This window comes from Zophobas morio, unplaced genomic scaffold (assembly GCF_036711695.1).
Source record: "Zophobas morio isolate AGI-343-1 ecotype UQ-CSIRO unplaced genomic scaffold, CSIRO_AGI_Zmor_V1 ptg000026l, whole genome shotgun sequence".
NCBI classification, from domain to species: Eukaryota; Metazoa; Arthropoda; class Insecta; order Coleoptera; family Tenebrionidae; genus Zophobas; species Zophobas morio.
This window is the reverse complement of record NW_026972131.1, coordinates 3,280,381-3,295,109: the sequence shown is the minus strand read 5'-3', so window position 1 is coordinate 3,295,109 and position 14,729 is coordinate 3,280,381. Positions and strand designations below refer to the sequence as shown.

The following is a 14,729-nucleotide window of genomic DNA, read 5'->3' as shown; positions in this document are numbered from 1 at the left end:
CCCTCGGCTTGACAACGAATGAAAAATTCATCACAACTGAGATTAGGGCGGGTGGGTGGGGCTTAATCTTTGTTCTGTTTTTGTCCTTAACATATGTTAGCTTTCTTTCAACAACACTATACGAAGAAATATGTGTCAAATGTCAAAAATAATTATAACACAATTACATACTTAAAACATGTTTAAAATGGTAAATTTTGGTATAGAAACATGATTTCACCATAATTAAGCTCCACCCTTCGGTGTGACGACAGATGAAAAATTGATCATTTTTTACGCTAAAAAGCGTCATTTTAAAAGATTGAATTGAACCTGTTTGATAATACATACTTAATTACTAATTTTTCAAGAAAATATCAACTAACAAAATTATAAATTTTGTGACTAACTTGATCAACATTCTGTATAAAAATGTAAAAAGAATATCATTATAAACGAAACTTTTTAATTAAAGGTCTTGCCAGTATTTTCGTAATTTCGTTTAAATTTTTACGATGGCTCGCACACAAATAATTTAAATGATTTTAATTTTTTCAGTCACCGTCGACCTATTTTATTTTAACGATCCATTTAACTTTACTAGAATTCACAGAACCAAATAAAGTTATGATGTTTACGTTGCATCAGTTAAAATTAAAATTTTTATCCCCACAAAAAAATTAATAAATGTGTATTTATTGGTGAATACGGGGATAACGTGGATGTAGACCAATTTCGTTCTCATCTCATTACGTTGAACTAATAACTTTGTTGGCGAGTATACAAGCACGTGGTACAAAGAATAAAGAAAACATAAACGACAATGACATGTTTGTATTTCCAAATTGAAAATGAAAACCACAAAATCGTAATTAGAACCACACCACATGTGTGTGAAGAATGTAAAATACGCAATTTATTTGAGACCCTTTTATTAATATCTCATTGGTAAAACGTGCAATACGGGGGGATGTTAACAACACAATTATTATTCCAAAACATTTCTACGTTTCAGTGTTTAAACGTACACTTTATCGTATCCTCGAACATCAATTAATTAAATAGTCACATCAACACCTGCACATTAATTAAAACTTATTTACGTGACTTCTTGGTAAATCCAGTAAATACGGTGGAACGAGGGAATTGTGTACGTTCGTAACAAACATAACTTACACATTTAGATATGGTACCCCATAAATTACTGCAATTATCGTTGTAGCTATCGGCAAATCATCGATTTCTCACATTTATAACACTGTTTGCCAGGCACAGAAGGGTCGAGAGGACTTGCTGCTGGCTCTGGATTCGGCCATAAATCGAGTAATTAGATCGGGACTCTATTCACGATATAAATGACATTTCGTGATCGATCATTAGTTGCATTAGTAAACTCTATTAACACGCGACAATGATAATATCTGAATAACATGATGCATGATAACGCCCACATCTCTGCTACGCATCTATGAAATTACTTGATGAATTAAGCATGAAATTACAGTTTGATAAACTGTAACACATGGAAGGGTCTACATGTGAAGGCTAAACTTTTGTTTTAATTAAAAATGTTTGCATTAATTAAGTAGTAAAGTCTTCTTTCACGTCATTCTCGACGAAACCGCTCACTGAATACCCCAGTGTTTTTTATTACTGAATCCTCAATTATGATACCAGTGTTTTCACGAAATAGCGAACAAAAAAGGACGTCGGGAGGAATGTGGTCGCTAAAATTTAAATAATATTCTAAAACGTATACGAAAAGCAAGGAGAAAGGTAGTATTATGCAAGGAAAGTATAGAACTCACATCTCTTCTATCCGCTGTAACTATGAATACAAAAATATTGCGAATACGGGGATTTTGGTTTCCATGTCTTCAGGAAACAGCGTAAGATTGCTCTGAAAATTCCTTCCGGTATAAAGAGTAGTAAGATGAGATCAGATATCACATATTTCAGAGCCTGAATTCTTTATCTATACATATAAAATTGTTTGTCCTGACTGACTGATTCATCAACGCAGAGCCTAAACTACTGCAGCTAGAAACATGAAATTTGGACAATAGTTTCCTTTTGTGATGTAAACACCCACTAAGAAAGGAACTTGGGAAATTCCACCCCTACAAGGGTGAAAAGCGGTGGTAAAGTTTGTACAGGAAGACTATTTCCTAACCATTTCTGTTGTAAATATTTACGTGAAACTTGGTATTAATGCTCTTCAATACAGATAACGAAACACGTATTTCAGCATTTTCCGAGATTCAACCCCTAAGGGGGTGAAAAGCGGTGTATAATTGTGTATGGGAAAAATATTTCTATTGTAAATTTTTGCGTGGAACTTGATATTAATGCTGTTCAACACAAATAATGTAAAGCGTATTTCAGTTGTACGTGGTAGGGTTATTGGAAAAATCAGTCTTAAGCTTTTAAAATTTAAGAAGTTGTATGGAAATAGAGAGGCCGCGACGTCACCGAGTAAGCGACTGCGACGCGAACGCGGTCTGCGGTCGGACGCGTGAGGCCAAACGGCGTTGACGGTTGTGTTTTATGTCACGAATTGTCAAAATATTTCCGATATGGTTGTAGAAATCTTAAACATAAACGGTGCAATGGTACCACATACTGTCGTACCGATTATTGGCGATGGAGCTTGCTTATTCCGAGCAATATCATACCTGTTATATGGCATTGAAGTTATGGCTCGGGAGGTGCGGGAGATAATAGTAACACACGTAGTAGAGCGTTGGGATGAGTTTTCCATCCTATCCCACGACAGAGATGGAAATAATTTTAACAGTGCTGCTGATTACCTTGCCGAAATGTCACAGTCCTATACTTATGGCGGTTTGTGCGAATTAGTGGCTTCTGGACAAATATTTCCATATGTATTTGAGGTTTATTATAACGGAAAGTTGTATAAAAAATTCGGCATAGAAGAAAATCCCGTATGTAAATTGCGTCTTAGTCGTGATATAAATAGGTTTTAGTACTTCGCACGATCTTTCTAATGGGCATTTCGACCTTTATCAATCTTCTGAGGATCAATTAATTCCAAGCTTCATTTCTCAAAATGATACTGAAAAAAAGAAGCACCACCGGGCTAGATTTACCGACGCAACTAGAAAAAAACAGCTCAAAGATGCCGCTATCAAGTACATGCAACGTAATCCGGATGTTCATCGTAAGGCTGTCATGGTTTATCAACGGAAAAATCCAGAGGCTCACCGCGCTGCAGTGATGACTTACCAGCAAAATAATCCAGATGTTCATAGAGCAAGTGTTTTTAGGCATAAAAGGAATAATCCAGGAAAACGATCAGAAAGGCGATTGCTTCCGTGGAAAGTTAAAGCTTTGTCTGGAATGATGTATGATCTTAAATTAGCTTATGAAACTGATAAAACTGTTGCCCTAGGTGCTATGAATCACAAATGCATACATTGTCTTGTTTATGAGTGGAAAGAAGAAGCTCCTGGCATGTGTTGCGCCGGTGGTAAAGTGCAACTTCCAACATTTAAACCCTTGTCAGAGCCTCTTCACAGCTTGATTATGGGTCTTCATCCAGAGCAGGTTCATTTTATGGATGGTATTAGAAAGTAGGTATAACAGTTGCTTTCAGATGACGTCCTTTGGAGCTAAGAAAATAATAGAAGATGGTTTTATGCCCACGTTTAAAGTACAGGGACAGATTTATCATTTGGTTGGTAGCTTATTACCCTTGCCCCAACAAGAACCTCAATTTCTTCAAATTTACTTCATTGGTAAAGACGAGAGAGAGGTAAATTTGAGATGCAGCAATTTCTCTGGTATGAAACCAAATCTGGTCAAACAACTGCAAGCGATGTTGCACGAGAAAAATTCATATATAAGGGACCTGAAAACAACTCTTCAAAAAGTACCCGAAGATTGTGAAAAATTTGAAGTCGTTATTCACGCTGATAGAAAACCAGCCAATGCTCACACAGGCCGTTATAATGCACAGACAACGAGTGAAGTTGCTCTGGTCATAGTCGGACAGCAGTTCGATAAGCGAGATATCGTTTTACAAAATCACGATAACAAATTGCATCGGATCAGCGAGTTACACCGCTCATATGACGTCCTGCAATACCCACTCCTATTTTGTTATGGTGAGGATGGTTAGTCTATTAACATACCGCAATATGATCCTAAAACAAAAACACCTCTTCAAAAAACCATATCGGCGCTAAATTTTTATTCATATCGCATCATGGTCAGAGAAGAAGACGAAAATCGATTGTTATACTATCGTACCCTTTTTAGTCAATATTTAGTTGATATGTATGCGAAAATAGAAACGGAAAGATTGAATTATATCAGGTACAACCAAGCATACCTCAGAGCAGATAGTTATGTACATTTGAAAGATGCGATAGGAAGGCAGGACACCGATATTACTCAACTTGGTAATAGGGTGGTACTCCCTTCATCGTTTACTGGATCACCTCGATATATGCATGAAAGAACTCAAGATGCAATGACCTACGTACGCCATTACGGTAGGCCTAACCTTTTCATCACATTTACATGCAATCCTCAATGGAAAGATATTGCAGATGCATTGCTGCATGGTCAAAAGCCACACGATCGTCATGACATTATAGCACGGGAATTTCATTTAAAAGTTAAAGCAATTATGTCACTGCTAAGAAAAGGAAATTTGTTTGGAAAAGTGCGTTGCTTTATGTATTCCGTTGAATGGCAGAAGCGAGGTCTTCCACACATCCACATTTTGTTGTGGTTGGAGCAGCGAATTTCTGCGGTTAATACAGATAATGTTATCTGTGCGGAGATACCGGATCCTCAAAAGGATCCTATCCTTTATAAAATTATCAAAGCCAATATGATCCATGGGCCCTGCGGAAATTTGAGGAAATCCCCGTGTATGAAAGGAGGTTGCTGTAGCAAAAAATATCCTCGAATTCTCCTGAAAGAAACCCAAACAGGCGACGACGGCTACCCTAAATATCGGCGAAGAGGTCCCGCGGATGGTGGATTCACGGTTGAAATCCATGGTGTAACCTTAGATAATAGATGGGTGGTACCGTATAATCCAGTTTTGTCTCGAACTTTTGCTGCTCACATCAACATCGAGTATTGTAACTCTGTAAAATCTATTAAGTATATATGCAAATACGTCAATAAAGGATCCGACCAAGCCTCATTTGGTCTTGAAAATGACAATGATGAGGTCAAATTATATGAAAGTGGTCGATATATTAGCAGCTCTGAAGCTGTTTGGAGAATCCTGGCCTTTCCTATACATGAAAGATTTCCAGCTGTTTTTCATCTCGCAGTGCACTTGGAAAATGGCCAGCGTGTCTATTTTAATCCTAACGACTTCAATAATGTGACTGAAAAGGTAAATAATCCACAGAAAACTACTCTTCTAGCATTTTTTGACCTTTGCAAAACGGATAATTTTGCAAAAACTCTTCTCTATGTTGAAGTCCCTTCATACTATGTGTGGAAAAGTACTAAATTTGAGAGACGAAAACGTGGAAACAATGTTGATGGTTGGCCGGGAGTCAAAAAAATCAAGCTTTGGGCAGAGTGTACACCGTCCACCCTAATAACGCCGAATGTTACTACCTTCGTCTTCTTCTTCATCAAGTGAGAGGGCCAACATCATTCTCGGATTTAAAAACTATTGATGGTGTCGTTTATCCCACATACCAGTCATCATGTAAATTTTTGGGTTTGCTAGAAGATGACAAGCAGTGGAATGCTACAATGGAAGAAGCTGCTCTTACTGATTCTCCTTTTAAGCTACGAGACCTGTTCTCAATTTTGTTGATATTTTGCAAAGTAACAGACGCTTTAAGTATATGGGAGAAATATAAAAACAGTCTGTCGGAGGACATAAAACGTCAAGTGCAGTCAGAGTGTCAAGACAGATTATGAATGAAGTGTACAACAAGTGTCTGATTTCCATTGAAGATACGGTTTTATCTTTAGGAGGACAATGTTTAGAGTATTATGGTTTGCCTCAGCCTATAAGACGTGAAGAAGTCATACAAAACAGAGACTATCTCATAGAGATTAGCTATGACACACTTTTATTGGCTCAAGTAGTATCCAACAACGAAAGTTTATTAAATACAGAACAATATCAAATTTACAACCAAGTTTTAGATAGTATCGAGAATGGCACTGGTCAAGTATTCTTTTTGGATGCTCCTGGAGGCACGAGTAAAACGTTTCTTTTAAAATTATTACTGGCTAAAGTACGAAAAAATGGCGGGATAGCTTTGGCAGTTGCTTCTTCTGGCATAGCAGCCACGTTGCTGGATGGCGGTAAAACAGCGCATTCTGCTTTTAAATTACCCTTAAATCTAATGCGTGTAGAGACACCTCTGTGCAACATTTCAAAGCAGAGCAATATGGCGCAAGTCTTGAAAGAAACAAAACTTATAGTATGGGATGAATGCACTATGGCGCATAAAGGATGCGTAGAAGCTCTCAGTAAAACTCAGCGAAATATAAGAGAAAATGGTAGTTTGATGGGCGGCGTTACGGTTCTCTTAGCTGGAGACTTTCGACAAACCTTACCCGTCGTACCAAGGGGAACACGAGCCGATGAAGTGAGGTCATGTTTAAAATCATCGTATTTGTGGCCCCAAATTAAGAAGCTCGCCTTAAAGACAAATATGAGAGTACTTTTAGGAGATGATGCTACCGTTGTTGAGTTTGCACAGACTGTGCTTCAAATAGGAGATGGAAATTGCCCTACAGTTGATGGTAAGATTATTATACCACCAACTTTGGCTACGGTAGTAGAATCTCTTACAGAACTAAACAACAAAATTTACCGCGTCATCATCAATCTCAAGGCAAAACCCATAGACTGGTTATGCGAACGTGCTATTTTGACTCCCAAAAATGATAGAGCGGCTGGTATTAACGATCTTTTTTAAAATCATTTGAAGGAGAAGAAATTCAATATAAATCCGTGGATTCGGTAGTACAAACTGATGATGCTATAAATTATCCAGTCGAGTTTTTAAATACGCTTAACCCAGCTGGTCTTCCCTCTCATAATCTCACACTTAAGATTGGCGCACCAGTTATGCTATTAAGGAACCTGAACCCTCCAAAGTTATGCAATGGCACCAGATTGCAAATAACGGCTCTCCACCGGAATGTTGTAGAGGCCACGATAATCACGGGATGTGCTCAAGGGGAAAAGGTATTCATACCACGAATACCTTTAATACTGTCAGAATACCCATTTGAATTCAAAAGGTTGCAGTTCCCCCTGAAGGTCTGCTTCGCAATAACTATCAATAAAGCACAAGGTCAAACATTGAAAATGGCCGGAATAGACCTGATGGAAGACTGTTTTTCTCATGGACAGTTCTATGTGGCCTGTTCCAGAGTGAGTGCCGCGAGTCGTCTGGTAATTCTAGCACATGGAACGCTTACGACGAATGTGGTATACAAAGAAGTACTTTATTAGTAACAAATTAATTTTGTTCTTTGTTATAATTTTTTATTTCCGTAATTGGGTTGAAATAAATAGAATATATGTATTAAGTATAGTTACTATTATATTATATTTTTGTTAGAATAGTTTTGTTTCACATTACGAAAGAAACCTTTTGTCCAAATTTCATGTTTATACCTCCAGTAGTTATGTTGATGAATCAGTCAGCAGGACAGGACAAAAACTTTTATACATATATTGTTATTATTATTAAATCAACAAATAAATAAGGAGATGAAAAATAATGTGTCCTAATTGCGAAATCCACGCAAGCAAAGCTGCGGGTAACAGCTAGTAAAATATAAAATTAAAACTAGGCGTAAGATTAAAAAATAAGGAATGCGGTTTATACTTTAATTTTATTTAAGTACATACAGATTTTCTTTCCTTCATGTAGTTTGTATGCAATTATTATGCGTATAAAATCCATAAATTGCTAGTAAGTGTAATTTGTTGTATAGAAGCAAAAAGCTCACTTTTAAGTTCACGATGTATTAAAAACAATCTAGTAGCTGTTATTGAACATTATTAACCATACAAAAATTTCGAAACCAGCATCAATAAAATGTTAAGTAAGTGAGGAATTTATTAGTAAAAATATTTCTTGTAATCGAGCAACGTTTACAATTTCTTCTGTTGGAAGCAATCATTTAACAGAACAGATTTTAAAAATATGGTTCACAGGTTAGCAACTTTTATTATCATTATTATTTCTACATACAAAGTAGTCTTGAATTATATTTGTCAGAAGAAATTTATTTTGTGCACAAAAGCACATTTCCTTCGGAATAAACAAAAGCCATTTTCTCAAGTCGCATGTACTCTTATATGCATAATTTGTACGTAGATATAGTTTTAAAAACAACTAAAACAGCATTTAAATTTTAAAATATTCTTATGCATTGCCGTATCTGCCTTTGACATTTTGTTAATAAATACAAGACTTGAGTATCTTTTTGGTAATATCTGTACATTTACATTTATAAAACGAAAGTCACGATGAATTTCTATAGATTTTAACAGAATAAGTGGAGTAATGCCTTGTTACTATGACCATGTATTTTTAAATATTAAATGTGACTATGAAACAAAGTCCAACAAATCAGAAAAAATGCCTAAGTTTAAAGCTAATTTGCATCGTTATGAGAATTTTCTATTTTACTTCTTACTCCTCTTGTTTCAGCTGGATTTCCCTTGTCAACTTGCAGTTAACGGATTGGACCAAACTTTGTAAAATTAACTCACAATTGACTAAACAATGAAATTATTCTACAAACTACGTTTACAAAATGGCCGACTTCATGTTTTCTCACGTTCCTCAAATATGGAAAACTATTTAAGTAGATCTCCGAAGACCCCGTAGTCGGTTAGGTCAGGTCAAGTCATTTATCGTCTGTTGGTTACAATATAGATAAGTAATTTCTGAAACTCCTGAACTGATAGTTAAGAAATTTAAATTTTTTTCAAGAATATCGTGCAAATGGTAAGACCATAACCAAAATATTTCTGATCACCTATAATGATATAATTCCAAAAATTTCTCTAAATGATAAACATTTTAGTATTTATTCCGCAAACTTTTGAGCTGACGCTTAACAGAATTTAAAACCCATTTATTATGCACAATTTTGAAATGACGTCATTACATTATTGGTGAGGATGATTAGACAAATTTTTATTAGCGTTTTAGCACTATTATAAATACAAAATTTGACAACAATTAACCCAGTTCTTTCGGAGATTATTTGTTTAATAAAAATCCGGGACCGCATACAGAAGGACAGACGGACAGACAGACAGATGGAAACAGAAGACCTATTTCTTCGTACTGTAGAGGTCATGAGAGGTGGAAAAAACGTAAAAGTAGGGAGTCGGTTGCTTACGCTCGAGAAGTAACAAAATAATCATTTAGACAAAAAAAATTAGCCACTGTTGTCACAATCATTTTTAACAATTAAAGAAAACTATTGACAAAGACATTCTTCCACAATAATGACATATCCATTATCTAATAGAAAAATTAAACTTTGGAGGCTACGTTTTCTACATTTGGGCCCGAGGATTTTCCAAATTATTTTTTCTTTGCTCAATAAGCCGTTTTTAACAACGTGTCAAAGGTTTAATATGCAATTTTTGGATCAGAGAGAGTCCTGGATATTGAATAACTGTTTCCGAAGTTACGTCTCTTTAAATATTGCTTATAAGAAAGTAATGTATATTTTCTTATTATTATTATTAAGATTAAGTTGGCTAACAGGAACCCAATTATAAGCCAGCTTTAAAGAGAGGCGTGAAGTTTATGAAAGAAGTAATTAATAATAAGTAATTAATTATAAATTAATTTTTGCGTGTCTTTTGTTGATTGTGGTGTATTTCGTTTAAAACACAGCCGATAGTTGTGACTATGTATTATTGCTAAATGCCGATTGCGAAATTATGATTCTGACTTTCTAGAATTCTGATTAATCTAACCTAATAGGCCAGTGCCGATAATTTTTGAGCACAAAAAAAATTAGAACAGAATGATACCCATTGCAAAAGAAAGAAAATATAACAAAAATAAAAGGAAAAATAATTAACGGGCGATCTGAGGTCGGGAAGTGGAAGAGGGTGAGCTTTTAAGGGTAGAAAACGGTTTATCACGATTTCCGACAAAACTACAAGTCCTATCGAAAAAAGTTAAATGGCAAAGTTCTAGGTAATAGAAAGATCTACAACTTTTGTATTTAGACTTTTTTTGCATAACCTCAAAATTTATGCGAAAAATGCAAATAACCGAGTTTTTGGATTTTTATTTTTATCTCACACAAAAAAAAAAATTTTTTCGCGAAATGTGGTGAAAACTTACCTATTTATGTCCCAAACTCACTGTAATTTTTTTGATTCAAAATATTTATTTTTCTCCCTTATTTTGATTTAATATCGAAAAACCACCCTAATTTTCAATCGAAAATTCTCACGTCAAAATGTTTGCTTTTTGAAAAAAATCCGTGTGCTTTTTGTTCGTTGAAATATCTAGTTTTTGATGGTGTAAAGAAAAGTATACATTACTATGGCAAATTTTCACAGGAAATCCAAAAAACGAAAAAACTCCAATTCGAAATTTTTTTTTAATCATGTAAAATTTTGAGATATTTATTAAAATTTACACTTTAATTACTCGAAAAACGTAAGATTCCATCTTACACTGATAAACCAAAAAATTGAAAAACCATGAAACAAACGCCTTCTGTTGGTGGGAGATTTATCAATATGAAAGATGATTTAATTCTTGCCAATTGATTTTCGAAATCTTAATTGATTCAGGGTTATATTGTCATTTATACATTTATAAATATATTTGATTAATTGTAATTCAATTTTTGCGATATCTTCTTTGTTTGCATGTTTTTTATAAAAAATATTGGCCAAATTTGACAAATTTTTATCGTCTAACTAGCAGACCCAGCAAACGTTGTTTTGCCATATAAATTATTTCTAGTGAATATTTTAGTAGATAAATAAAAAATTAAATTAAAATAAATAAATTATAATTAAATTAAATTATAAATTATACATAAAAATTTATCGTACGACAATGATTATATTCAACAGTCATCTTGCAACCCCAAATTTTTTGGGTGGGCCATCCTTATCACCTAGGGGTATAAAAAATGGTTACGACCTATTCTCAGACCTACCGAATATAGACATAAAATTTCATAAAAATCAGTCAAGCCGTTTCGGGGGAGTTTGGTTACACACACTGTGACACTAGAATTTCATATACCTACTTATTAGAAGACAATGAATTTACGATGTTTTTCTTCAATTGATTCAAAAGGACCAAAAGATCAATATCTTGACCCACAATTATGACAGTTTTATTAGTATTTCTGGCACTTTCTATCGAGATCTTAATTATGTCAGCATCAGCATCTTCTTCTGCTTGTTTACAGGAAAATCCTTGTGACTGTAGATTCCAAAAGTTTCTTTTAAATAAGTCAATTTGTCACGATTCTCTTCAACTAACTCAGCCTGCACGTGTATTTTTATAAACAATGTTGTTCATTCTTCTGATTGGCTAAAATTTTCCGTAGGCCATTCAAGTATATAAGTTATCTTAAAATAGCCTTAAAGGCACCTATGCATATTATTTAAAAATTATCCTACAACTTTAACAAAATATTGTAAATGTCTTATAAAGTATTAAGTTTATTAACTTATTTGGTTGTTAATTATAGTAGTATATTTCGATTTTCAACTTTTTAATTTATCAATGTAACGTGGAATCTTACGTTTTTCGAGTAATTGACGTGTAAATTTTAATAAACAGCTGCAACTTTTACATAATAATTAAGAAACAACTTTTTGAATTCGAGTTTCTTCGTTTTTTTGCATTTCTTGTGAAAATTTGCCGTAGTAATGTATAATTTTTTTACACCATCAGAAAGTAGAGAATTCAGCGAACAGAAAGCACACCGATTTTTTTAAAAAAGCAAATATTTTGACGTGAGAATTTTCGATTGAAAATTAGGGTAGTTTTTCGATATTAAATCAAAATAAGACGAAAAAATAAATATTTTGAATAAAAAAAATTACAGTGCGTTTGGGACATAAATAGATAAGTTTTCACCAAATTTCGCGAAAAAAAAAAAATTTTTTTGTGGGAGATAAAAATAAAAAACCAAAAACTCGATTATTTGCATTTTTCGCATAAATTTTGAGGTTATGTAAAGAAAGTGTAAATACAAAAGTTGTAGATCTTTTTATTACCTAGAATTTTGCCATTTAACTTTTTTCGATAGGTAGGACTTGTAGTTTTGCCGGAAATCGTGGTAAACCGTATTCTACCCTTAAAAGCTCCCGCTCTTCCACTTCCCGACCTCAGATCGCCCGTAAATTATTTTTCCTTTTGTTTTTGTTAAATTTTCTTCCTTTTCGAATGGGTATCATCCTGTTCTGATTTTTTTTCACTTTTTACCATTTTCAAAGGCTTCAGCACTGGCCTATAAGTATTATTTGAAGTTATGATCTATGTGTGAACAGTTCTTTATCAAAATGTCGATCATGAATTACAATACCAAACAAAAATCAGGGGCGGCTGGTCCCTGGAGGCACAAGGGCACGTGCCTCCCCAAAATTATAACGTCTACAAACACACTGGACACTGCAAAATAGTAATTTTCAATATTTAAAAAATTATCCGAAAATTTGTGTTATAATTATCAAAACTAATGTTTTTATCTCGCTTCATTTGTATATGATGTATCGAAATTTACAACTAAGTTGTTGTGTTTCAAATCATGTCTCATTTATACGTTTTGTCTACACCGTTGCCATGGAAACCGTGCGTTTAGCCGCTGTATCCAGCTGCAATCCGGTTCTACTCGAACAATGACCACTACCAATAACTTATATTCTATTCCAAAATCAAAAAACCACTACCTACAAAAAAATCCCCAAAAATATTTATTTTTTTTAAGTTGGGATATTGTCAAGTTTGATAACTGTCAGACCGACAATTTAATTTAAAAATAGAACGGTCAAGAAAACCACGAAATTGTTTAAGTTTCAAACTGAAACAGGCAGTATTAAACTGTTACAAAGAAATTAAATGTATGGCGCCTATTTTAAGCGATAGAGAAATTCATAAGAAACTGGAAAAATGTTCTTGATGGGTTCAGGTTGTGATAGTTATTAAAAATGTAGTCAGCTTTTCTTGCTAAATTTACATATCGAGATCTGCAGTAATCAACATAATCAACAACAGTAATAGAGAAGATGAAGTAGTAAATTCATTTAAACGTAAAACCGGCAGAAAAAATTCCTTATTTTAAGATCATTTTATTCAGAAAGAACTGGGAATCAAAATTCAAAGATATAAAAAAAATGGTGAATATTTTAAATTAAACATACTTTTGGAGTTTGCTAAACAAAATTTGGCGTACACGTTGTACAGAATTTTAAAAGCGATGGGTTTTAAATGTAAAATAGAGAACAATAGAAAAATACTAGTTGAAAGATTGTAAATTTCAGCAAAAAAGACAGTTTTTAAAAAATATTTGTAGTATAAAAATAAATACCCCGATATAAAATTTATATTCTTGGATGAAACTTGGGTGTACCGAAACGGATCACCTATCCGTACCTGGGTCCATGACGATACCACTACAACGTTCAAAATTAGAAAGATTGAAGGTGAACGGTTTAGCGTGTTACATGCGGGAGGTTCTTGTGGTTTTTTGGATGGGTGCAGCGTAATGATGTCTACAAAAATCAATGGTCGGGACTACCACAAGACAATGAATAGGGGCATTGTTAAGCAGTGGGTACAGATGCAGCTAATTCCATGGGAGGAAAACTGTTGTGGTACTAGAGAATGATCCTTCAGGTGGAATATTATCAATTTCCACATCTGATTCACTCAATTTTTTACTAATTTTTTCTTAATTAAAATAAAACTTGTCTCGAAACAACTAGGACGCCGCATTTACATCTGACAGTGTCATTTTTAAAATTCATGGCAATCTATGTATTTCGTTGAACATAGTTGTAGAATGAATATTCTGTCATTTGTTATACAGGGTGTTTGTGAAATGTAGCGACAAAAAAATTGGAGGGGTTCCCGAGAGCATAAGGAATGAAAAAAACTCCTGTTGTATTATCAAAAGTTGCGAAGTAAATTTACCCTTTATCCAAGCTTTATTCGCGCCACTGTAAGAGGTGCTATCAGATTCAATTAATTCACGTTTTGTAAATATACATAGCAACCAAAAACTGACAACGAAAGGTGAAGTTTGAAAAATCTCAAGTAAAAAGTCAAAAGTACTTTTTTAGAAACAATCAATTTGAAACAATTTTAACTGGAGGTTTAAACATTTTGGAGTAAAGAATTGTTTTAAATGGTAGTAATTAGTCAGTTTTACTTAATTTTCCTTGCGTCGAGGTCTTATTAGAATAGAACTGAATAGTAGTATAAATAATAAGTTCTTTGAACTCCAAGAAAATTTAATATTCCAATCTAGAAATAAAAAGGAATCCATGAATCAGAGTCCAGGCAAATCATAGAGTAAAATTGCTAAAAGATCTAAAGATGTGATCATATTAAAACCAAAAGAAACACTGGAATCCGCGTAATCAGTGGAACTGATAAAAAAAATATTAAGCCCAATGAGGTGAAAGTTGGCATTACTAACATACGGTACCTAAAAGAAGGCAGCAATTAAAATAGTTGGACTAATTATGGCTTAATGAAGAACAACTT

At 34.0% G+C, this 14,729-nt stretch overlaps 1 protein-coding gene across 1 annotated transcript; it reads left to right on the top strand.

The window, feature by feature from the left end:
* Positions 1 to 4,207: 4,207 nt before the first annotated feature.
* Positions 4,208 to 5,614, top strand: LOC135136621 (uncharacterized). Its single transcript, XM_064065990.1, has one exon. It carries the CDS (start codon positions 4,208 to 4,210, stop codon positions 5,612 to 5,614), a length of 1,407 nt encoding a protein of 468 aa, XP_063922060.1.
* Positions 5,615 to 14,729: the final 9,115 nt, after the last annotated feature.